Source organism: Mesitornis unicolor, unplaced genomic scaffold (assembly GCF_000695765.1).
Source record: "Mesitornis unicolor isolate BGI_N332 unplaced genomic scaffold, ASM69576v1 scaffold2461, whole genome shotgun sequence".
NCBI classification, from domain to species: domain Eukaryota; kingdom Metazoa; phylum Chordata; class Aves; order Mesitornithiformes; family Mesitornithidae; genus Mesitornis; species Mesitornis unicolor.
Window position 1 is genome coordinate 40,312 of NW_010161636.1, and position 25,342 is coordinate 65,653.

The following is a 25,342-nucleotide window of genomic DNA, read 5'->3' on the forward strand; positions in this document are numbered from 1 at the left end:
CTATCTACTGAAGTTTGATTCAAGTAGAAGCAATAATTGAAGTATTAAAAAGAGACGGAAAGACATCCACATGGAGATATCAGAAATAGTAATTTAGCGATACATGAACTATATTGAGATTAACATCAGGATAAGCTGATCACACTGTGGTAACTTTAGCATAAACTTAGTTTATCCACTAACCACAACTAAAAGAAAAAATATCCCAACAATGTTCTTCAGTGACAAAACGTTGCCATCCATGCTTTAAAAAACCTGCACAACTTTTATAATGCAACTGTATTTTCAGTCTCAATTTTGTAGCATAATGAAAAGAAGAATAAAATTTAAAAAACAAAGAAGGGCAAGTTGGTGATTTGGATGATGGCAGAGCTGAGGCTACAGCAGAGCTGTTCAGTTTTTCTATACTACTCAGAGTCCATCTGTGAAGCGAGGCAAGTCCAAAAGGTTTACCTCCACAAGAAAGGCAGTAGTTATTAAAATGTCTAGCTGAGGTGCCATAATGCTTAGTAGTGTTACTAGCCAGGGAACCACACCAATTTTCTTAGCTGTATACCACAGCTTTGTAAAAAAATGTCAACTAAAACAGAGCAACTTCAATGCAAGAAGTTGCAACAGAAGTGACTTCCAAATACCCAGTAGTTTAGAAGTTTGCTTATGCTTGTGACTCACGGAAAGCCTGGATTCACTCCCTTGCTCTGCATTAACTGGCAAATAACATTTGAAAATGTGCCTCCAAAGCAGAAGCTTAAAATGCATAACTTAAAACGCTATGTTTCCATTACTGGCAGAATAGGCAGATTGTAACCAGTATGCTTATTTATAGTATCTGCCTAGCATTTAGGGATTAGACGAGGTGAATGAGTAGTTTGGTACCACATGGAAGTGGGCATATGTTCCTTGATGTCAGAAACATCATTGTATGCTGATAATTCAAATGCCATTGAAACTAGAGAGCGGCTGAATTCTCTAAGGACTGAAGTCCTGGTTTTGCTGTTGTACTACATCTAGAAAGGACGGTAGACATTACAGCCCTTCCAGCTTACTTGTAGCAGCAGTTTTTAGGTATCTGGCACATGCAATGGAATTTGCTGTCCGTTATTTTAATGCTCATACTTTCTACCCAATGAATAAGCTAAGGCTGCTCATAATTTGTTTTGCAAAAGCTTGCACATGGAGCTGGAACCACCTAAACTGACTTTAAAGGAATGTCGAAGACAGGTTTCTGTTAAAGCCTGCCTCAGCTGAAGGCTTAGGTTTAGATATAGTTGAGTGATGCAATTGTAGAGATACACATTTCTCTCCTAAGGACCAACAGCCCTGGACTCCTAAGTCCAGGAAAAGCAAATTTCATAAATGGAAGATGTGTGGCTTCCTACTTCTCCCTTAGGCAGTATGTTAGCAGTCGGAGCACCCTCCAAATAACATGGGAGACCTTGATTCACTTGCCCCCCTTGCCTGAAGTAACCCAAAAGCTCAGCTTAAGCACATCTCCTGCTTTTACTGCTGAAGCTCTTTTAGTTTGCATTAATTGCTGAGAGCTCCACCCTACTAATGGAGGCCAATTTCAGTATTGTATGTTAGACTCATCAGATAAATTACAAAGGCAGCCCTTAAGGCAGGGACTACCCAGGGCTTTACCACAATAATACTGGATACTGTGTACTGGGGCTCTGTCTCAACTCGGTCTTTCGTGGTTCTCTGGGATCATAGCGGATTGTTGGGTTTCTTCAGTTGTGCACCAGAACTGAAGTAGCAAGTTTAAAAAAAGGCAGAGTCTTAGTCATTGTTCTGTTCTGATTCTCCTGCTTTAAGGATGCTGATTCTTTTCTCTAAAGGATGGACATTCTGTTGTTTAACAGCAATTATGGGTTAAAATCTTTCTGGAAATAGACACCAAGGCACTATGTGATTGCAGCTCCTACCTGGGTAATAATATCAAGTATATACAAAACAGTGTCAAAGGAGTTAAAAACCCATGAGGTTTAAACAACAGACTATTAAATACAAATCCTGCTGCCCAGAGGTGTGCAAACAATTTATTTGTGTTCAGTGCAACACTTTACAGGGGAATGGGTCTGCAGTTGTGTTTCTCTACAAGGTCAATAAATGGTTTGTCAACTCTGGTTGTATCCAAAGTCCTAACGTAAAAAAGAACAGAGAGTAGTTTTACTCTCTCCATTTGTGATGGAGTCCCACTCTGACAGAATCAGAAATATCAGTCAACAGCTGCAGATGGAAATGAAATAGTCCTCTTAATTGAATCCTGTGGGCTGCAAAATGGATTTTTTTTCCCCACCACCCAAACAGTTCCTTGTGTCAGACAATCTGGAGCCACATTGAGCATTTTCTCCTTTTTACTAGTCCAGCTGGCACAGCAAATTGCCTTGTTGAATTAGCATGTCCTAAAATATAAAAGGGTTTAAATGAGTATGATGGTACAGGCAGTACAACAAACTACTGCTATTATAAAATATACTGACATATTTCTCTGTTGTATAGTGAACAGATTTGAGACACAGGGAGGTGTAAATGACTCCTGGAGGTTCCTGTATTAGTTATTTTTATATGAATCTCAGTAATAATCATATCAGTTTGTATGTTGCCAAATCAAATAGAAAGATATTAACAAATTGATACCTTTTACACAGAACTTAAACAAATACCACATTTTTCATATCTTGTGTTATTGCAAGAACAAAAATTGCATAGACCATTTCCTGGCACTTTCTGAATTCCCCAAATAATGCCTTGTCTTAACAAATAGTTCAAGTAGTTCCCTCAATTTAATTTCACCCACTAATGCAGTAAATGTTTACATGTAGTGAGAGAAAAACAACCATGGAGCTCAAAAATGTTACCATGACATAATCATCTGACTGAATAGTAGTTCAGCAAGGAAACAAACTCGTTTTATTTTTTTATGCTCTCTGTAAGGCTGTTTTCAAAGTGTTATTGACAGAACATGTAATTTGCTTCAAGTGATTCTTCTGAAGCTGAAATGTCATTTGTGCTCTTCTTCCCCTTTCACCCTGTAGTCCAGAACTGTTGATACAGATTTGTTTCCTAAATAGAAGTACTTTGTTTTTTAAAATTCTGAAAATCCTGTGTTTGGTAATGCTCTTTAGTAATAATATAAAACTCAAACTAGCAAGGGGGTGCGCGGCCTTTGCTGCTGCCTCACTGGCAGACACGGCTGTATTCTTGGCAAGTGGAGCCCACGTCGGCCACCGACAAGTACAGCTTTCCGTCCGGACACACGCAGATTTCATACAGCCCCTGAGAAATACCGGATCCACCCCTTGTACCCTCAGGCAATTTGGGCAGGCGCACAGTTTCAGCATCGAGCAAAAGCTGCATGGGAAAAAGCAGGACAAATGGGCTCGTTAGAGGTAATAATGCAATAGTGTGCCATAAACCAACTTGACTTTGCCTCAGCAGTGGTTTAAGCTGCCTTCTGTCAGATTTATTTACAAAGCTGCTCTGAGACGTGGGCTCTGGCCAGACACTGGGACATGGGAGAGGGATAAGCTGGTGCCCATCCTCTTCCTTAGCTCTTAGATAAGAGATGGGGTGCCTGTCTGTTTGCTGAATAGTGGGGCATGGGCGCTGCTGCTGCCGCGCTGTCTGGGCCTGAGTGATGCAGCCTTGCAGCCGTGCCAGCTGGTTAAGGATGGACATGCAGGTCAGTCTGGAGCTCCTCTGTGGAAGAACGGGCACTGTACAGCCTGACAGAGGGGATAAATGGGCTGCTGCATGTCATGTGCTGTTGCTGATGGGGCAGTTTTTTGCAAAGCTTCACTCCTTCATTTTGCCACTCTGGGGCTGAGTGTTTACCTCTGGGCCAAGGACCCCACTGAGTCCCTGGGGATCACTGTGCTAGTGGGGAGCTGAGCGCTAGCAGAGCTTTATTAGAAAGCATTTCTCTAAGCTAATACAGCATTATGTCAATTGGTATTATTATTTAAACTGACCCATAAATAAAAGTCTTATTATTGGCACCATTAATTTTAATATCCTCTCTCCTAAAATTTGAAGAATTAAATTAGCAGAACTTGAAAGAAACTTGACATTATTAGTTATAACCAGACAGCAAGATCAACCATAGTTCTGGAAACAGAAGGTCTTGTACTCACCACACCATCGCTGCTGTGTAGTTTGATATCCATCTGGGAAAGAGCCTCAATATTCCCAGCTTGTGCTTTGATATTAATGCCTCGTGGTGCATCCATGCTCAAAGATCGAGTCGGTGATTCCAGCCTGAAAGCAGGAGCAGGAAATCTGACAGTAGCACATTCTCATATGTTCCTTTATTTTTTGAAACATAAGTAAACTTTGAAGGATCTTGCCTGAAGCCATATAAAAGATGCAGCTTCTTTTTTCTTCAAGCTGACTTGAAAAATGAGGTAGCTATTTAAGAACATCAGAGTATTCCAAATGAAAAATACAGAGGAATTCTTAATACAAACACAAGGTATTATTTCAGCAAAAACTTGAGATTATTTCAATATGACTTTAATTTATTCTTTAAAACTAAAACCCATTTTTACACTCTTTTGCTTGATCTTATTTTCCTTTTTGACATAAGATACTGAGATTAATACAGTTAGTGCAGTCTGGAAGTCTTTTAATCACCAAGAGTTTTGACACTGCTGTTCGCTGTACCAAAATCTCACTCAATGTGCATGTGTTTAACTAGAAGATATTTGAACCACAAAAATCAGTAACTTGATTTGAAATAAAAATCATGCAAACAGAAAGTTGCAAACCCTCAAGTGCCACGAGGTGGCAGAAAGGTACTGTGTGAGCTAAGTAATCCCCTCACTGGTTCAGCTGTGCAGGACTAATGATTTTTTGTCTTCCAAAGAGGTATGGTGGTGTTTCTTCAGAATTCTTGTATCATTTCCAAAATAAGCAGCAGGGATAGAAGTACTAATTAAAAATCATGAGAAGGAAAGAAAAAGCCCAAGCTCAGCAACAAGCTAGTGATTATATTGCAGCTTTTGACCATTACCTTCATCCAGATGGCTTCATCTGGAGGGACTGGGAACACTGCAGGATCAGACTTCATATCTATTGGGTTTTGTTCCTGAATAGTGGCTCTCCCTTCTTGTTGATGCCAGCCTGAATTTTACACTCTTAAGTCATCACTAAACAGGTGAATACTAAGGCTAGAGAAAATGAAACAACTGGTTGTCCCAGTTTACTTTACACCCATGTTACCTTGTCTATTTTGTGCATTCCCTGGCCACAAAAAAACAATGTGGGCTACATCCACAATGCAAAACTCAGACATGCATCCCCATTACCATGTCTCCATGTGCTCACCCACTGTGTCTTCTGGAAACGTGTGTGTGGGGGGTGTGGGAGTGTGTGGGTTGACCCTAGCTGGATGCCAGGTGCTCACCAAAGCTGCTCTGTCACTCCCCTCCTCAGCTGGACAGGGGACAGAAAATAAAATGAAATACTCATGGGTTGAGATAAGCACAGGAAGAGATCACTCACCAATTACTGTCATGGGCAAACAGACTTGACCTGGGTAAAATTAGTTTAATTTGCTACCAATCAGAGTAGGATAATGAGAAAATAAAAAATAAATCGTAAAACACCTTCTTATTAAGCCTTCTTCCTGGGCTTAACTTTACTCACAAATTCTCTACCTCCTTTCCCCCAGTGGCACAGGGGAACGGGGAATGGGGGTTGTGGTCAGTTCATCACAAGTTGTCTCTGCTGCTCCTCCCTCCTCAGGGGAGGACTCCTTACATTCTTCCCCTGCTCCAGCGTGGGGTCCCTCCCACAGGGTATAGTCCTTCAGGAACAGACTGCTCCAACACAGGTACCCCACAGGGTCACAACTTCTGCCAGCAAACCTGCTCCAGTGTGGGTTCCTCCTCCACGGGTCCACAGTTCCTGCCAGGTGTCTGCTTCAGCACAGGCTTCCTACGGGGTCACAGACTCCTTTGTGCACATCCACCTCCACCAGTGTGGGATCCTCCATGGGCTGCAGGTGGATCTCTGCTCCACCATGGACCTTCATGGGCTGCAGGGGGACAGCTTCCCTCACCATACTCTTCACCATGGGCTGGAGGGAAATCTCTTCTCTGGTGCCTGGACCACCTCCTGCCCCTCCTTCCCTGACCTTGGTGTCTGCACGGTTGTTTCTCTCACATATTCTCTTTGCTGTTTTTGTAACAGTTTTTTCCTCCCTTATTAAATATGTTATCACAGAGGTGCTACCACCATTGCTGGTTGGCTCGGTCTTGGCCAGTGGTGGGTCTGTCTGGCATTGGCTCTATTGGACATAGGGGCAGCTTCTCACAGAAGGTACCCCTCTAGCCACCCTACTACCAAAACCTTGCCAAGCAAACCCAGCACAGTGTGTGTGTGCACATGTATGTGCATGCACTCCCAGCAGCTGCTGTCTTGGCTCCATGCATGCTCAACAGCTGTCAATCTGGATGAGTGGAGGGCTGTGCCTCACCAGGTCCTTTAGTAGGTATGCATCAGACAGTGAGTCTAGATGCTGACTGCCAATCACATGATGAAGGAATGAAATGATTTCACACACAGTCCTGATGTAGCTGTCTCATGGGCTTCATTTACTCAGACTGCTTCAGTTCTTCCTTTTACTGCAGTTACTTCATTAAAACTAGAATTTAAAAGAAGTCAGTTTGTTCTTGTGAGAAACTTCAGTTGTATTTTAGAGTTCTGAAGAAGCTAAATCCAGCTGATATATTAAAACCTAAACTCATAAGCACAGTGAAGCACAGTCACTAAAACTTCATTTTTTATCCCCAAATCTGAAAATAACTCTATTGGCTTATCACTGCTTGCCAGAGGTAGCAGGAGATTCAATCTTCTTTGGTCTTCATAGGTCCCTTCTAATCCAAAACATTCTGTGACTCTGTTTCTATGATCTGCATCTCCCTGACATCTCCTGGGTTAGTCACCTTCAATTAGTTTAAACCCCAGATTGATAATCCAAATTCCTAACAATGGGTAACTGCACCATGGCTCCATATTAGGACCACAGGCATAAAATAGTTTGATTCCTTATCCCGTGACACTGAGATGGCACAAACTTCTGTCATGATCATGCTGAGTACAAGGGCATGAGTATGTGTCTGTACTGCATCAGACTTCTAATGCAGTATTAGTAATCTTTATTAAGCAGTGTTTTTGATTTAACGACTTTTCTAGGACTTTTTGCTTTAGATCCTTAGATTTACACTTTTATGAAATGGGAAATCAGATTTTCCCTGAGTGATTTACATGAGAGGTCTACTTCATGGGAATATTTTTCAATGCACATTTGTATGCATTATATAATGAAAAATTAATCAATTTTCGTATTTTTAATATTTAAAATTTAATATATTTTCATAACTCAGTGTCAAGGTAGTTGAATATAACTGTTATCACAGTTTGTTTTAGCAAAAAGCTATAAATATTGAAATAGCTCATTTATTTTTTTTCACCTATGTAAGAAATTTATACATAGGCATAAATTTTTATTTTTAAGCTCTACTGAATATTACAAAAAGGCAGACTGGGACAGATTTTTGAAGAGCATATCAGACCTGGAGTTTGAAAAGCAATCAAACACCAGAGGAATATTTCTAACTTTCGACCAAAATTAATGCCGGCAAGAAGCCTATAGATTTCAGAAGCATTTACAGATTTATGATATCACTTACTTATAATTTAAATTACATGGCAGAATTACATTTGCTATATTAATCACAATCCTAAATTTCTACTGTTTATACAGGTCCTGTTTCTAGATTAACTAAGGGTGGATTTACCTAATTAAGTGAGTCACTGGAGCTTCCTGGCAGTGGAAACTGCAGTGAAGCTTAAGCTGTGATTTTAAAGCCTTCTGGAACTATTATGTGTGAGATTTGAGGAGAGGCAACATTCAGTAACACTAATGATGCATTTCTTCATGCAGCATTCACAGGTTCAGTGTCTCAAGTCCAGATGTACTAAAAGGGAACCAGGCACCTAGTGTAGAAATGACTTGACTGAGTAGAACCTTGACTCTGAACGTCCCTTATCAGTCCCTCTTGGTCCTGAAGACATGTGACTTCCTCAACTCCTTAGACATTGACCTTAAAGTTCTCTAAAATACTTCAGCGGTCCTGGCCCTAAGGCACTTCCAGTTTGTCACTAATGGGCAGGTTTGGACTTCTCGTGTATGATTAAGGGGCTGAAGAACAGCCCTAGCAGAAGAGTGGACTGATAGAGATACTTGAAAGAACTCAGGGTGGCTTGGAAAATTATGAACAGAGCACTGCAATTATCAGCACTAGTGGTGTTTTAAATAGACATTTATAAAGCAAAATGGGCTTTCTTTTCATCAGTGACTAGCATATCTACTAAAAGCATACGATGAGAGGAAGTTGCTCTGCACTGGTAATGATTTGGGTCAGTCAAGAAGATACATGACTGTGTGCAGATAATGGCTGATAAGAAAGTTTCAAGATCTATTCCCTAGGCAATAAATGGAAGGAGAGAGTAGACCGGGCTGAGCAAATCATTGATGTGTATCCCTCACAAGTCCTGACAAAACAAGAACTCAGTTTGCTTGCAAATGCTGGTGGGTGCTTGGAGACTCAGAGGACAGAAGATGATTGTCTTAGAGTCTTTGGTCATTTTACAGTGTTTGTTTGAATTTGGGAAGTAGAGTTATGAGGTAATATAGTGTTACCAGTCACTTTATCTTTTTTTTTTTTTTTAAATTACAGGCATATAAATTGCATTTAACAGAATGGAGTGAGGAGATCTTTATCATCTAGAGGAATTAATCTATGTAATGTGCTGTCCTAAATGAGACATCTGTCACAGCCTGTATCTCATTTGGAAAGATGAATTCTGTACTTACAAGTAGCTTCTAGGTACTGTGGTAGCTGCCAGAGGTCTGTTAGCAAGTGGTGTAGTGCAAGAGGAATTGATCAGGATGGCACAACACTTGATGCCAAGGACCTGACACCCCCTGTTCTGAGGAGCACTCTGGACTAGCTGTTGCCTGACCCTGAAGACTGGACGTCCAGAAATGTTGGAGCACATGTGGCGTTCTCCAGGAGAGCATACCTTTCAGGTTAATTTAATCCAAATGTCATCCTGTTCATGTGCCCCAAACAGTTCCACAATGACAACCAAGATGTGGAGAGCTCAGGCAGTTGGGACATTTCCCTTGAAAGCCTGTTCCTAATTTTAGTGAAAACACTCATGTAGACATATCCATGGAAAATGAAGCAATGGCAACCATATCCAGTCCCACTTGGAGAGTAGGTATTTTGCCTTGCTTTCTTTCACCCTGATCCTTGCAGCCAACTGGAGGTTTGTTGGCAAAGTGCAGGGAAACTGCATGGCATCAGCTAATGAAGGGCAGGGAAGGGCTGGGGAGTAAGTGGTCCCTGCTAATATTCCATAGCTCTGTCATCTGCTGGATATTGCTCGTTCAGCAGTCCGTTATAACTAAAGCAACCAATTATAAGGAACATAATAGTTTATCTGTGTCTTCTTCCTTGTTGGTAAGATAGTTCTAGCTATCTGTAGAAGTCAACTATACTGTCTTGGCTCACTGCCAAGGAAATTTGGTGCTGAGGTTCGCAGAATAATTCATGAAGGACTGTGTGAAAGTCTTCTGAGCGAACCTGGACAGCATCCAGAGTCGGGATCTGAAACCATCCCAACAACCTAAAGGCTTGGCGATTCCCACCTTTTTCTGTGAGCATGTTGTTAAGTTGTGGAGATACCAGAACACCAGAAATTGCAATTGCCTGTTTAGGAAGGATGTGAGGGGACTGACAGCCTGCTGCAGTTGTGGTGAAGCAGCTGATAGTGCCTGTGCATGCTGCAGGCATCCTGATCTCTTCTTTCATCCTGTTCTGCCAGGAGACAGAAGGGTACCTTGCTGATCTTTTAAGTACAACAGTGCATTAGAAAGCTGGTTTTAGTACTGCAGACAGAATACTACAGTCTTATGGAGCCCAAGTTTCCTACCACAATGTGTGGTTGCTTGACTCCTGAAGCAGGGCAGAGGAACTAGCTTGCTCTTGTGCATTTGGGGAATAATTGATTCCTTCCTTCTGGCCACGTTTTGTCCTTTCCATCTTATGAATCAGCATCTCTTCTGAATTCAATGGGGACAGAATTCCTCGGTATGACTTTAGATAAAAGTTCCTCACATGTATGCCTTCTTCCCAGCACCTACCTGAGGAAGACCAGGGTCACTGTAAGTGGACTGGACAGGTAGATGGACACTGCCTTTAAAACTGTGGTGCACCCAACAACTGGTGTGTCCATACATACAGCTAACTCCTTTTTTTCCCTGCTTGCTTTTTAGTTAAGAAAGCGTGATACATTTTACCATACAGAGAAGATTTTATGAAATGTACACCCTGCACTAAACTGTTAAAGGTATGGTAAAGAATTTAGCAGTGTATTGTGTATTAAGTACTTGAGTTAAAAATGTTTTCGTATCAGTGAGAAAGAACTACCTATGTATTTTAGCCCTGTCTCAGCTTTATTAAAAAAGGGCCCTTGTACACACAAGAGAATAAAATATCAAATATACTGGATTTGATTTATTTTACTTTATATCAGATTATTTCACAGCAGTATGTTTGTTTAGATCATTAATAAGATATTGGTCTGGTGTTCACCTTTATGGTGGGTGGTTTTTTGTGAAGCCCTTTTAAACACTGAAAGAACAGGAGGTGGGTCCAGGCAGAACCTAAATGCTGGCTAGTTCATAATGCCTTTTCATTAGAAGTTTTTCACAAAGCTTTCTGGTATTGATTTTTATGAGAGTTCATAAAATACACTAATCCATCACTTCAACTTTTCCAATATGCTCAATCTTCTTCCCTTAGTGCTTTGGTATAATTAAAATAAAAGGATCCATGCAAAAGGGCCAAATAAATATCTATACTGAGATTTGATTTAAGAAAGCCATATAAGGAGGCAGAAGGTAGTGAAAGATCCCATGCCCCTTTCTTTCTGCTATTTAGTCTTTGTAGGACTGAAGATGCTGCTTTACACTAGTTCCTGGGCATTAATATGGGAGCATGCACAGGAGATACAGTATTAGACAAAAGACTGATGAATATAAAGAAAAAAGAGATGTACATAATGTAACTCAGAAGAGTTGGAGCTGGAATAATGGCATTTGCTCCACTGGTGTGAATTTGCATAGTGTTCTTGTTTCCCTTGAACTTTCACGAAGATGCTAAAAGCAAACCTGATAAGGATATCTACCATTCTTCTTTTCTGAGTATGGAGCTCTTTGACCCATCTCTCCATGAGTTCTCAGAGTTAGAAAACATTACAAAAAAAAAGAAGTGCTTTAACTAAACTGTTCCAAGGCCAAATAAAGCCATTACAGTGAATTCAATAAGGTTGCTAGTTATGGCACTGAAGATCTGATCCTGCAAGCCTGCATTCCTGTGAAAGGAAGCACTGTGCAACTCCAGCTGTGCATGTGCAATCCCAAGACTAGGCTCATCTTCTTCTGAGACAATGAATATATACCTTTAAAATTCTACTTTATTTTCTTGAGAGAAACAAGAAGAGTAGCAATGGCTAAAGATCTTATTAAAGTCCATAAAGACACAAAAGCACTGAGGTTGCGCAGGGGATAGGCTACAGAAATGGGGATAGGGCATCAGATGCTGTTGGCACATAACCACGACAGCTTTTTCACACCGTTAACTAAGGAAGAATCCCACATATGCATCTGGGGTGCAGAAACGGGTCTTGTCATGGATGCCTGCCCATGAGTTCAAGTCTGATCTTTGGAAAGGTGAAAGGGGAACAGAAATTAAATTAGGCAGCAATTGGAGTCCATGGAGCAGAGGAAGAATAGAAAAGGCAAGAAATGAAGGGAAAAAAAACCCCATGAGGTAAAAAGAGGGAAAAGGAGAATCTTTAACCTGTCAAGAAACTAATGTCTTGAAAGTCAAAAAAGCAACCTAGAGGATTCTGTGGGCTTAATTGGCCTTGGTTCTCTGTAGGTGTCTGCTTCCAGCTCTGCTCTCTGAATGCATGTTAACCTTTAACAGGCAATAGGGGTATATTGGCTTTTTGATTAGTCTGAAAGCAGTCTAATACATTGGCAGTGCAGCTAGATATTGTAAGAGAGTCAACCATAGCCAGAGCATGCACTAGTTACACAGGAAAAAGATATTTTCAGCATTAATTTATGGTCCAATATAGGGAATTTCAAACCATCTTCTCTCTTTATGAGGAAGTTGGATTCCTGTTGACATGAGCTGAGCTAAACTAAGCTGGAGTTGTAGAGGTGGACAGTGAGCAGCAGGCACACACTGATGCTGGATGCCAATTTCCACCCATATTCACTTATCTCCCAGCAGCTTGCTGTTCTGAGGTCAGGCAAGTGGGAAGGGTGATGAGGATGTAGGAAGAAGAATATAATTACCCAGAGCTACAGATCTTGGTGTTCTGCCTTGTGGCTTTTGGTTGTTTGCCAGCAGGTCCAAAGGCAAAGAAGGGCAAAACAACAAGACTGAGATCTCAGTCTTGGTATAGGCCTGATTTCTGTAGTGTTCTGTAAAATTATTTTCTTTGGAACGGCTCCTAAAATTACATCTTGCAAACAGGGAAGAGGAGTTCCAACAGCCGTCTATATATTAAGGACAGGGAAGTATTAGTATTCAACAATAAACTCTGATAGCTTTTACTGGATGTAAAAAATTACAAATACTAATGACTCATTAATTCTTCTTCCCTGATCAGTTTCTGCACAGTAATGAAAACAGTAGTTACTTAGTCAAGACTTAGCACAGAATTCTTATTTGACATACTGTAAAACTTTCAAATGCTGACTGGTATTTCTTTCTAAAATGTCCCATTTTCCATCACACATGGAAATTTAATTTAATTTAATTTAGTTTTTTTCATTTAAGGGTGGAATAATTGCTTCCTACCTGGATGATGCTGTCTTCCATATTTCTTCCATTCACTGATACTCTGAGCTTCACAGAGTTAAACTAAATGAACTATAATGAAAAAAATTGACTGAAAAACAGCATCCATTTTCCCCTGTCAAGTCCATTAGTTGGTCAATGGCTATATTACATCATCCCAATTTTTGTAGCTTAGTTCAAAGAAACCAGTTTCCAAAGCTTATTGCTCCTGGGAGTTGCCTGCATTAGAACACGTATTCTATTTCAGTAAGACAATAGCTACAGCTCCCTTACACTGAATCCCAAGTTAGTCTATTATTTATGCCACAATAAAATGTAATATGCAAGCCAGTGTGTTTTTAATGAATCAAAATTAAATAATTTTTTTAAATGAAAAAAACCCAACATTTTTTACAGTTTCTTCCAAGTGCATCTGGCTATTTCATTGAAGACAAATTCACAGAAAATCTTACGGTAGCACAAGATACTGCTTAATATTAGAACTATCAACTTAAATATGCCAAGATGTCCTGGTTTCGCTGGGACAGAATCATAGAATCCATTTTCTATTCAGGAAAGATGCATTTTTGAGAAGACTGCAGTACTTGATTTTGTGGGAACAAAGTTGATAAAACATTTTTTAGTGTGTGGCCAGCACTGGTAGACAGGTTGTCATACTGATCATGGTTTTTAGCAGTTTTGAGTTAGTCAGGTGCTAACTACGAAGGGCAAAAGCCAGGGCACATGACCTAAGCTGGGCAATAGAAGCATTTCATACTATAAACATCATGCTCACTATAAATTGAGGATTTTGCTGGGGATGGCTTTCTTTCCTCTATGGTTTCCATCCCTGGAGGATCTGACCTGACATCCAGCTCCTAAGGCCAGCTTCTCCATTTTCTGTGACCGTTGTGCTCTCACTGGAGCTGTGGTAGTCACAGTGTTATTCATCTAGCAGTCACTGCTGGGAGTGCACAGCCTGTGACCCCTATTCGGGCTGAGTATATCTTTGTGTATTTTACATTAATAATGGTATTAATATTAGTTTTTTGTTACAATTTTATTAAATCTGTTTTCATTTCAACCCATGGATTTCCCTCCTTTCCTTATCCTGATTCCCCTCCTTGGGTGGGGAGGGTGATAGAACCTCTGCCTAAATGAAGACAAAAGGCTAATACCTCTCCAAAAGAAAACTTTTGTGCCAGTAATGAAAAAGATCACCAGCACCTTGTGAAAATACAGAAAAGTTGTTTGATAGTATCAGAAGAAAACAAAAGGGGTACAATTGAATTCAGAGAAACATACTATGAGAGTGTCTGTTTAGAGGCAAGGATATATACATAGGAACTGCACTAAAGAAAAACTATTTGGCTGGAATGAAGAAGCTGTACACAAAGCACTTAATTTTTCTAGTAAATCCAAAGCTTTTAAAACATCTTCAGTGGCACTGTGTTGCAATTTAGAGACTATAAAATAATGGAATAATTTGTTGTAATCTGATTTGAAAAGTCACTTTTTTCTTGACTCTGTTCTGCTTGTCACTTAAACACATTAATGAAAATGTCATTTTGGAATGTCTATGATTTTGTCTCAAATCACTTGGAAAAGCCTCAAAATGTGCTGGCCTTTTCTGGCAGTTTGTAACATCTCTAATCTCTAAAAAACAGACACAAATACACATTGTAATGCACTGAAACATCTCAAATACTTCAACAAAAGCAGAGCTACTCTGAAATAATTACACAAGGAGGCAGTAGGCTCTGCTTTTTCTGGTAGCCTTCTTTCTTGGGACTATAATGTTCTTGACATTTACTGACATACATATACTGACAGTCCTAATTTGTGAAGCATTAGCAGTTGTTATGAGAGGGCTGCAAATAGCAGTACAGGCCTTTTGTATGACATGTACAATATTGCTGCAGGATTCCTTCTTTATAAAAAAAATAATTCCTTATGGAAAATAAGATTAAATCAACTGTTTTTGTCTGATATCAACAAGGTGTATAGTGTTAATAATGTATTATTACTGAGCTTAAAAAATAAACTCCCAAATCTGTTATCGATTCTGTTTGATCAAGGAAATACCTTTTAAAAAGCTGCTGTTACCTTTAGAGCTAGATTTTCTGGAGGGCACAAAGTTTACTAGATTCCCTTCCCAGATGTCTGTGCTGGTACAGGCTAGGAGCACTTCATTACTCAACCACTTCAGGGTTGAGTTCTTAACTCTGGAGGGAAAAAAAAGACTATTGAACCACTTTCATACTTCTCTTTTTGCCAGCTCTCGGCAGGAGCTGCCATCATACATGACACAGCTGGGCGCATTGTGCTTGGCTGGATTGAACGGGAGCGACAGTGAAATGATAAAATCCCATTGATACCAATGGAGTCAATATTTAATGAAAAGCCACTTGGTGGTGGAATGGAGAAATCAAGAAGTCAGATCACAAATACTCACTAGGTTCAACTAAGCATAGCTCACCTATAGGGAATGCATTTTCTAAAGCAAAACCAATCTTACAGAACCTTGAGCCACTGCAGTAATGGGTTCTTAGCCTCTTTGTGTTTTACATTAGACAATCATTGGATAGAAATAAAAACATAATTAATCAGAGCCTATGGATAAGTTGTCCAAAGATAAATTTAGCCATTTATCCATGTTTAATCCTATATTCAACTGGTTTTATCCATGGACTTACCACAACCTTAAAACTCAAACAGCTTGGATATGGAGTCGAGTCCGTTGCATGCTCTACTGCTGAATCAGGGTGCCTAAATTTTAAGTATTGCAGCATTAGAGCTGAAGGAAGCAAGAAACCAAACTGGATTGTATTCCTCTAATGACTACTTTGTTAGGAACTCCATGAAAGTAAAGCACAACCAATATAAGGTTTTCATCCTCTCTTGTGCTTCAGGCTGTGGGCAATCTGATGATCCAAGATTAGAAGAAAAGAGCGATTGTGCTTTCCCGATACAAATTCACAGATTTGTAAGCTTTAAGAAAGAAGAAAATTACAGGAATACATTGGAGATGAGTGGTGCAAAGCAGTACAGAAAATCAGAAAAACCCTCAGAACAGGAATTGCTGGAGTCAATGGAAAATATTAAGATTAGTATAAAAAGCCTGAATTTGATGCAGAAGATACGCAGAAGGTTTTGAAGAAGAGATTCAGAAAACTGATAGCAATGAAAACATTAAGACTGTATTTTGAAATTCTTGACAACTATGTATTTTTACCAACTAAGAAAGAAAAGACGCTTCTTTTAAGTAAATATAATGGTGTCACGACTTCTCTGAAAAGACAAAGTTCTAGCATGGCCATAGCCTCCAAGCTAATTATTAGCTTGGAAGGACTCATTACCTTGTGCCTGATATCAAACAAGAACCAGTAATTGGCAGCTCTTGCTAATCCTAGTTACAATGTTATATGAACTAAGATTAACAATTTAGATGAATTTATGGAATATAGGGTTAGAAGTGCAAAAGGTTTACTCTGGGATTTGAACATTTTCCAGCACAGTGCCTGGCCTTGTTTCTTATGATGAATTTTAATTTCTTCAGAGCTTAAGCAAACAGGGCATAGTTGATAAGTGCATGATTTCTCTAAAAAGACGTAGTTGCCTATAGTGAGCATAGGTGATCCCCGTGCAACCTTCAAAATGAAGAGAGAGAAACAGGCACTTCTAGGGCATAATTAATCTGATGTATTTTAGATGTCTCTGTTAGAATAAAATGTAACATGCTCTAACAGTACCTGCTGCCTTCCAGCAAGAGGTGATGAGATGTGATGTAGATAGCTACACTCTAGATGTCTAAATGAGTTGAATCCATTCCACCTGAACTATCTGCCTAAGCAGTTAGTTGTAAGCCCCTGGGGCCATGCTCCAGGTATAGGTTTGGACTCTGATGTGTGAATGCAGCCTGAATACGTAAGAGCTGAATGGTAACCAGAATTGTGTGCTGAATTATCAGCTGAATCACATGCACAAACAATGAAGAAATAATTTAGGCTCAGCCAGAGTGTTAGGCAGACACGTATAAGGGTTTTTTATTTTGCTTTTGTTTTTTAACCCTACTCCATATGCATAGGAAGTATGGTTGATTTTTAAATAAATAAGTTTATAGTGTTTTTTTTTTAGCTTGTCTTCTGCTAAAAGTGATTAAGGATAAAGGGCAAATTCCTGAGGCACTCCATTCCTTTTGGGTGACATTCTTAAATGTTGGGGGTATTTGCTGCTCTTGAAGATGTCAACTGATACATTCTTCAGAATATTTTCTTCTCATTTAAATTAGAAAAAAATCATCATAGTTTTATTTCTTGAAATAGTCTGTGTTGCAAATCTGTTCCATATTTGTGTTCTAAATCTGAAATGAGTGGCAACAGACGATTCCAGTAAAGCTCAGTTAAGAAGTTCTGGATTCAAGGGAATTGTTCAGCATAAGTGCAGCAGGTACTAATACTGCTTATGGCTTAGGGGTGATCTCTGTGCACAAGCACAATTACAAAGCCAGATTTGAATAACATGCCTCCAGTTCCCCAGGTTTTGGTTAACAGAACTTACTTTATGTAAGCAATATAAAATAAATGTTCAAAGTTCTAGGAGAAATGCACTTACATGTTCTCTTAAAAATAGAATAAAACAGTGCCCAGTTTTAATGGTGCTTTGAAAAGACTATAAAAGCAATTTAAATAAACATTTATAACCTCTTCAAAAACATAGCAATGTGATTATAACAGTGTTGTAATTTGTTTACTAGTTCTCCATCCATCTTAAATATTGAGGTGGTTTTGCCTGTTTGTCCACTGTCACTCAATGTAGAGTTGTTGAAGGAGTGAAGACTAAAGATCAGAACTGAGATATGATTAAAATAGAAGCTTCTCTGAAGACTGACAGTTGTGATAAAGAGTGGTAAGCAGAGCTAATTCAAAAGAGGTCTCTGTGATGACCTCAATTTTATGATGTGCTGACTCTCCAGGTAATTAAAAATGGCCAAGGCCCCACTGAATTTGATTGAATCTGGCACATCGCAGATGCTTCCAGCGTGGCTCTTTTTCAAATTACTTCAATGGTATGATAAAATAACTTACTGTATTATAAAATTTTACTCTCATATAATGACACTATTTGCATCACTGTTGTAAAAAAATCTGGTTAGGATTTCCATTATGAGAATTTCACGAAATTATCTTCCAGGTTGAAATTTGCCATGCCTTTCTTTTATATATCTCTAGCAAATTTTTCTTACACAGAAGCACAGAAAGATTTAAAGTAACTGAAATTCTTTAGTACATGCTGTTCATAGTGTCCACATGTTCTGCATGAAAAGAAACACTCAAATGAAGAGGGCTTTGCTGACAAGCTGGTCATAACCTTCCCCTCTTGTGATTCATCGGTACGGTGGCTGAATGTGCCACACGCTCATCAGATTCCTCACAACTGCAGTATCACAACTGCACACAGCATCCAGGGGAGAGGGGTAAGAGTTTGAGTAGTGATGGTGCATATGCACAGTATACCTTGGAAGAATTACTGCTATCAGGAAATGCTTCCCTTTCTTCTTCCAGTGTTTGCCACATGCACATCCTTATGGTGGGCGACTCCTGTTTCATGCTTTCCCCTTGCCAGCACCCTTGATATATGTGGAGACATGTATGCAGGTGAAAGATAAAGTAAGGGAAGCTCTACTCAGCTGAACGTAATGTCTCAGTCGAGTAACAGCACAATCACAGACTTACAAATAGAGCTCCAGATGGTCATCTGCAATGTGCCTATAACTGCGACAACCATTAATGAAGTTTTCACGGTAGCTTGCGCTCTGGTGGCATATGCTGTAATCACTGATGACAAGTTCACTTGGCAATCTCATCGACCAGTCTGACATTGTCAGGTACCCAGTTCAACAGTGTAGGTGTAGAAATGACTACACCTTTGTTTTTTGCACTACTGACAAAAACAGACATGGAAAATACGTAAAGGACTGTCCAACCCCCCTGCCATGGGCACCTCCCACCAGACCAGGTTGCTCAAAGGCCTGTCCAACCTGGCCTTGAACAGTTCCAGGGAGGGGGCATCCAGAACCTCCCTGGGCAACCTGTGCCAGTGCCTCACCACCCTTACAGGAAAGAACTTCTTCCAAATGTCTAATCTAAATCTATCCTCTTTCAGTCTGAATTCATTACACCTCATTCTATTGCTACCTGCTCCTGTAAGAAGTCCCTCCCTAGCTTTCTTGTAGGACCCCTGCAGGTACTGGAAGGCTGCTATAACGTCTCCAAGTATATGAATGTCAATTTATATCTAGCAAATTAATGCCAGGACTCAAAAAATTACATTGCAGTAGAAATATCTGACTAGTCAGGGAGCGGAGATGCTTTACAAATACTGAATCATAACCATAGACTTACTTTTCTGTTAGGTAATTAATTCTTTTCTGACTGACTAGGCTTTTAATTTGCATAATGAATGCAAATAAAAATCACTGTACTTCAATTTGTCAGATGGTATTTTTAGGCAATTAGCATGTAAGCATTAGTATTACAAATATGATTATGCAATGATTTAGCAAATGTTTTTTACCCTGGTTAGCTTCTGTACAACTCTTTCTACATTTCCTTCATAATTTCTACTCATACAACCATAAAACCCCAGAACTTCAGTTTCCAGTCTTTCTGTCTTATTACACAGTTTAACCCTAGCAAATACTTAGAGTGAAAAAAGAAGTCATACTATTAATGGGAAATGGAAAGGATAAAAGTAAGCTTTTATAAGGAATCAGAGACATAGAAGCCATAAGAAAAATTGAGTTATTGGATGCCACAGAACAGAAGTAAAACTTAAAGGGGATATATTTATTCTGAATTTAAAGACAGAGTGTTCTACCAGCAATCCATCAGTACAGTAATTTACCTCAACCAAAGGCCTAGAAGACATACAATTATTCCCTCAAATTATCGGTATTTGCTAACATGTAAGTCACAAGGTAGCAAATATTTATTTTTATGCTTTTAAGCATTGGACATAGGTATTTCATTAAAATATGAGGCAATGCTTCTTAAATTATATATTTAAAGTTTTAGTGAATGACAATATTATACATTTGTTTAAAATACATCTGTTTCCCTGGGAAATATTGAAATCCTTTAAGAATATACCTATAAGCCTTTAAATATAACCATATTTGGATAACATATTTTATTTGTTTATAATCTTACTGTGATGAAAGTTGACTCTCTGGAACACTGACAACATTCCTCCTATAGTGCTTTTCAGATCCAAGAAGGGTGGAATGATGTGGGTGAATTTTGAACTTGGATGTAAACCCTCAATGGAAGAACTGGCACAATACCACAAACTGACTGTACTAAAAATGATTTCCCACAGGAAACAGTTGTTGGCTGTCAGACATTCATATATGGCAAATGTAAGAACAAAGCTAATACTCATTTATGAACACTATATTCACTATGCATAGTACATAGTTAATAAATGAAAATATGTCACTTTTGTAAGCACATTTCTGTAAGTTTGGGAAATGCAAATACTCAGTTCAGAAACACTGTTTTGAGATTTAAGCAGTTTTGCTCATCCATTGTTTCACAAAACCTTGTCGATCACAAGAAGTGAACAGTATCGAAACGACAATACTATGCAGGACTTACATGTTATTCAAGGTTATAAAATATAGAAGGAATAGAATGCTAAATAGTATTCTAAAGTGCTATAAAGTATCAGAAACATATGTTTGCATTAGACTAGAAAAAATGTCTAAACTGAGACACTAGTTTTCACATAGAGATTGTTACTTGATAACTGCGGATACAAAAGGGTATGTTTGCTGGCATGAAACTCTAGATAATATCAAAGAGGCTACTTCCAGTATCTTACATAGAATCTGGGGAGAAACACACTTTTAGATAATTGCTGTAAATGTCTCTGTCTAGAGCAGCTAGTTCCATTAGTTGTTGTTATAGATTTCTCACCTACATTTTGGGTCATAAGACAAATGTCTGAACATGAGTGTCTAGAATTCTATTTAAATGCCTTCTTTTGGAAAGTGGGGTACCTGTTTTCCATTAAAACTTCTGTGATCTAGTTAGAGGTGGCAGCTAAATTCTACAGAAGCCCTAGAAGACCTATCACAGAATCATAGAATAGTTATGGTTGGAAAAGACCTTTAAGATCATCAAGTCCAACCATTAACTAACTCTACTGTGCCCACTTCTAAACCATGTCCCTGAGCACCATATCTAGACAGCTTTTAAACAGATCCAAGGATGGTGACTGCACCACTTTCCTGGGCAGCCTGTTCCAGTCTTTGATAACCCTTTCAGTGTAGAAGTTTTTCCTAATGTCTAACCTCAGCCTCCTCGGATGAAACTTGACGTCATTTCCTCTCATCCTATTAGTTGTAACTTGTGAGAAGAGACCCACACCCGCTTCTCTACAACCTCCTTTCAGGTAATTGTAAGGTGTCCCCTCAGCCTCCTTTTCTTCAGACTAAACAACCACAAGTCCCTCAACGACTCCTCATAAGGCTAGTTCTCAAGACCCTCCACCAGCTTTGTTGCCCTTCTTTAGACCCTCTCCAGCACCTCAATGTCTTTCTTATATACTGCAGTGACCTGATTGAGGCAAGTTATCAACATGCCAAATACAAACCAAAGTACAAGCACTGTGGCCACTTTTGTGGAGAACCATGAAGTAATGCCTTCCACCCTTTAATAATATCCTAAATAACATACAAAGTACATATTATAAGTATTATATGTAATACAACATTATACATATTATACAATCCTATTAATTTTGCTATTCAGCAAGGAATTATGAAGCATCAGTCCAATTACCTCCTGATCTTGTGGCGAACTAAACCTGTATCCATTAACTCTGTTTACCAGACTACAAAATAGTTTGACGGGATTAAAAAGCTGGATTGTGGAAATCCCTGTCTTGAATGTCAGCCTTTGCACAACCAAGTAACCTGGCAAGAAACAAAGAAAATAAAGAGGAGATAACCTAGTGGTCTAGACATTAATCTGGTTCTTCTTCCAGGATTGTTTTTTAAATCATAACTGAAACCCTCTGGTCTCCTACTCTTGGCTGAATGCCCTAAACACAAGAATAACTTGTGCTTCCTCTTGCTTGCTTCCCTATGGTCCCATGACCATACAGACGAACAGGTTCAGTGAAAGGAGAGATGTGACCCAATAGATAGGCTAGATAGGCGCTTGCGGTCAAAGAAGCACCTGGAAGGTGTGTAGGGCAACGCAGAGAGAAGTGAAAGTCCAGACATATGTCTGTTCTCACTAATTACAATTGGCTAATTTTAACCATGTACTTCCTCCGCAGTGTTCACATGGGGAATAATTTCTTGGATATATCCAAATCTTCCTGTTGATTATAAACATGTCATTGAGATGTCTGTCAGACACTTATTACCTGCGAGACCCTGTTTTTAGATCTCCGCTAGGTCTTAAAGTTTTAAAAAAATGTGTAAATGGAAACTAGGTATCTTATCTAGATACAAGATTCCAGGGAAGGAATTAAAAAGTAGGCAATGGCATTTTAAACCTAGGAAAGCTTCAATTTTGAAATGTAGATTTTGTGGCTATAATTCTTCCTGTCATTTGGAAATAACTGCAAGCACATCTCTTCTTCTTTATGAGTGAGTCATGAATTCAATCTACTAAGACTGAAAAGGACTCTATATGTTTCTTTCAAATTACAGAATGAAAAGACAGTTACTGACCACAGTGTAATTGCATTGCTCTGTCTCCATTACTTAGCTATAAAAAGATACGTTCTAACACACTTATCTCTTTGTTTCCAGAAAAGCAGTCTATCTTGAAATTCGGCATTTGGACAGGAAAGCCAGCAGAATATGTAATTCAGAAGGCCATTTGTGTCAGCTTTGTTTGTGATCCTGCTCTATATCTGAGTGACAAAGAATGAATGTGGCCTTTGTTCATATGACACAAGCTGAAAAGTTACGGGTATTAACAGTTTTCCAGTCAGCTCCTTGAAACTTGCAACTACATTTGATGTGGATGGGTTTTCTTGAAGCAGTATTCCCTATATTTAATGCTGCATACTGTGGTACTACATATCATGTTCACATGGCACAGCACTGAAATGGGGGGCTTGTAGTTTAGGGCTAGGATCCAGGTAAAACCTAGCAATCATGTAACCAAGGAATTGAATAGCTTATAGAAATTAATGGGAAACTGAGGTTAGCAGGCATGTAACTAACTAACAATAGGGTATTGAATAAGGGAAGTATCGAGAAATAGAAACTGAAGCGGCCTCAAAACCAGATAAAACTGACTCTGTGACTTGGAGAAGTTCCAGGAGCATGTGCCAAAAGAAGGTTATGGGAGTTCAGCATGATGAAGACTACTTCCTTCCTTCCGAGACCCTGGCCCACGACCACCAGGAGGCACTGCGCAGGCGTGACTAGGAGGAGAGGAAGGGGGAGAACATGCAAAGGACTTCTTGAAAAAGGACCACCTTTTCGGGGAAAGGTTATGAATATGTATAGGCGCTTAATGAATAAGCAATACATTACTGTATAAAATCAAGGGAAATTGCTGTTTTAGGTGCGCAAGTCTGCGGAGGAGTGATCCCCCGTACACCCAGCATGGAATAAACATACCTACTTTACAACCTTACAGGTTGTGGAGTCTTTTTTTCCTTGAGTCAGCACAACCAATGAAGGAAAAACAGAGGAAAAATAACAGAAGATTAATAGATGGTGAAAGTGTGGAGATAAGGCTTGAGGTGAGCAAATAGGTTTTATTACCTATAACTTGGTACTCACTACCTTTATCTCCAAAGAAAGCATATTCAAAATTAAAATAGAAAAGCAATACTTAAAATTGCATTTTAAATTTTCATATTTAAGTGTTTTTCAGTAGGTAGATTCCTGCATGTAACAGCACGGAATAAACAGAGTATTTATAAACCAGTACAAATCTGCTTCTTGATCCTCCCCAGAAGCCCTCCAGCAGAATCACTGCTGTCTCTGCTGTCAGACTTGACACTGATTATGGGTGGTAAAGATAGGGAAAAAAAAAAAAGAATAAGGCATTTTGAACTGCTCTGGGTAAGGGCCTGCCAGGACATGAGTGAGAGGTGTATACATTGCACAGCTTCATGCCTTGATAGTCAACATTTTTCTTAGGGTTAAGCTAACTTGGTTTCTAGCACAAGTGTTTAGCAGCTCTGGATTTATGTCAAATACTAATGTCAGTTGCAAATCTCAGTGTTGATGTGGCCCTGTAGATACTTCCTTGACATTATAATAATTACTAGCAAAACTTCTGTAAATTCTGGAAGAATCTGTACTTCCCACTATTTTAAGTTAATTGAAAACAGAACTGAATGGAATTTTAACTGCTGACATGCTAGAAATAACTAAAGAGGTAAGTCATGAGGTAAACTCATCCATGCAGGAGAACTTTACAAATCCTTTGAATTAATCTCTGTGTTTTCCTTCAAATGATATCCTATTTCAAAAACAGGTGAAAGACTTATAATAACAATAGTTGTACATAGTCTGAAACAGTGCAGTTGTTTTTAAATGAAGTGCAGATAAGAACTTAAAATGTGACATAGCATAATGGATGTAGGATAGAACTACTAGCTTTAAGCTTATTAAAATATTATTAATTGATACACTTGAAGCAAAGTAACAACCACAGAAAATAATTAATATGTATCCATTTAAAATTTGCAGAGAGCTTCTTGACTGTGTAATTACAAAATTCGATTCCCAACTTTATCAAAATTGAGAAAATCACAGGAAATGACAAATTTACAACATAATGAGTCCACTCCCTACAAAACCAGACAGTTTTCATTACAATGCACAATCTTACGTACTGGTCCAAGTCTGTCACATCCAAATTCTACCTTCTGTCTTCAAATGCAAGCATAAGGTATCTTATTGTAAGTAAATCTTAAATATCAAGGAGAAAAGTAAAAGACGTATCTTAATAGTCTCATTTGCCATTCTTAATTTGAAACATCAGTCACCAAGATACAGACAGTGCTCAGGAAAGCTTTAATCATCTTCCACTACTCTTTAATAGTTATCTCTAGTGGAGAAGAAACACTAAGAAGAAAAACTACGACAGAAAGTAGCAAGCTGCCAAGGTATGAAAGGACAGAATTATAACTGTTAAAGAGATCCTCTTTCATTTCAAATCTTTCTTTGAACCGGCTTATAAAATGAAACATAACATGTTCATGAACAGAACAAAAATTGAATTTATTATCATAATCAACATACTGTAAACTAATTTGGGATACTCAAATTTATATAGAATAATGCACCAAGAAATGTTATCCCAGAGTAAACGAGCTCTGAAACATACAAGATACTTTATAATGATTTTCTCACCCAAAACCGC

At 38.9% G+C, this 25,342-nt stretch overlaps 1 protein-coding gene across 1 annotated transcript in view; it reads right to left on the reverse strand.

Annotated features, from left to right (window-relative positions):
- Positions 1-3,180: 3,180 nt before the first annotated feature.
- The window catches only part of LOC104547609 (gamma-sarcoglycan-like), a gene marked incomplete at its 5' end in the record, with an annotated part of 26,879 nt that continues 4,717 nt past the window's right edge, over positions 3,181-25,342 (reverse strand). Inside the window, 2 exons of the mRNA XM_010193387.1 lie at positions 3,181-3,354; positions 4,137-4,260. Coding sequence (XP_010191689.1) covers positions 3,181-3,354; positions 4,137-4,260 — 298 coding nt within the window. The remainder of the gene's footprint in view (positions 3,355-4,136; positions 4,261-25,342) is intronic.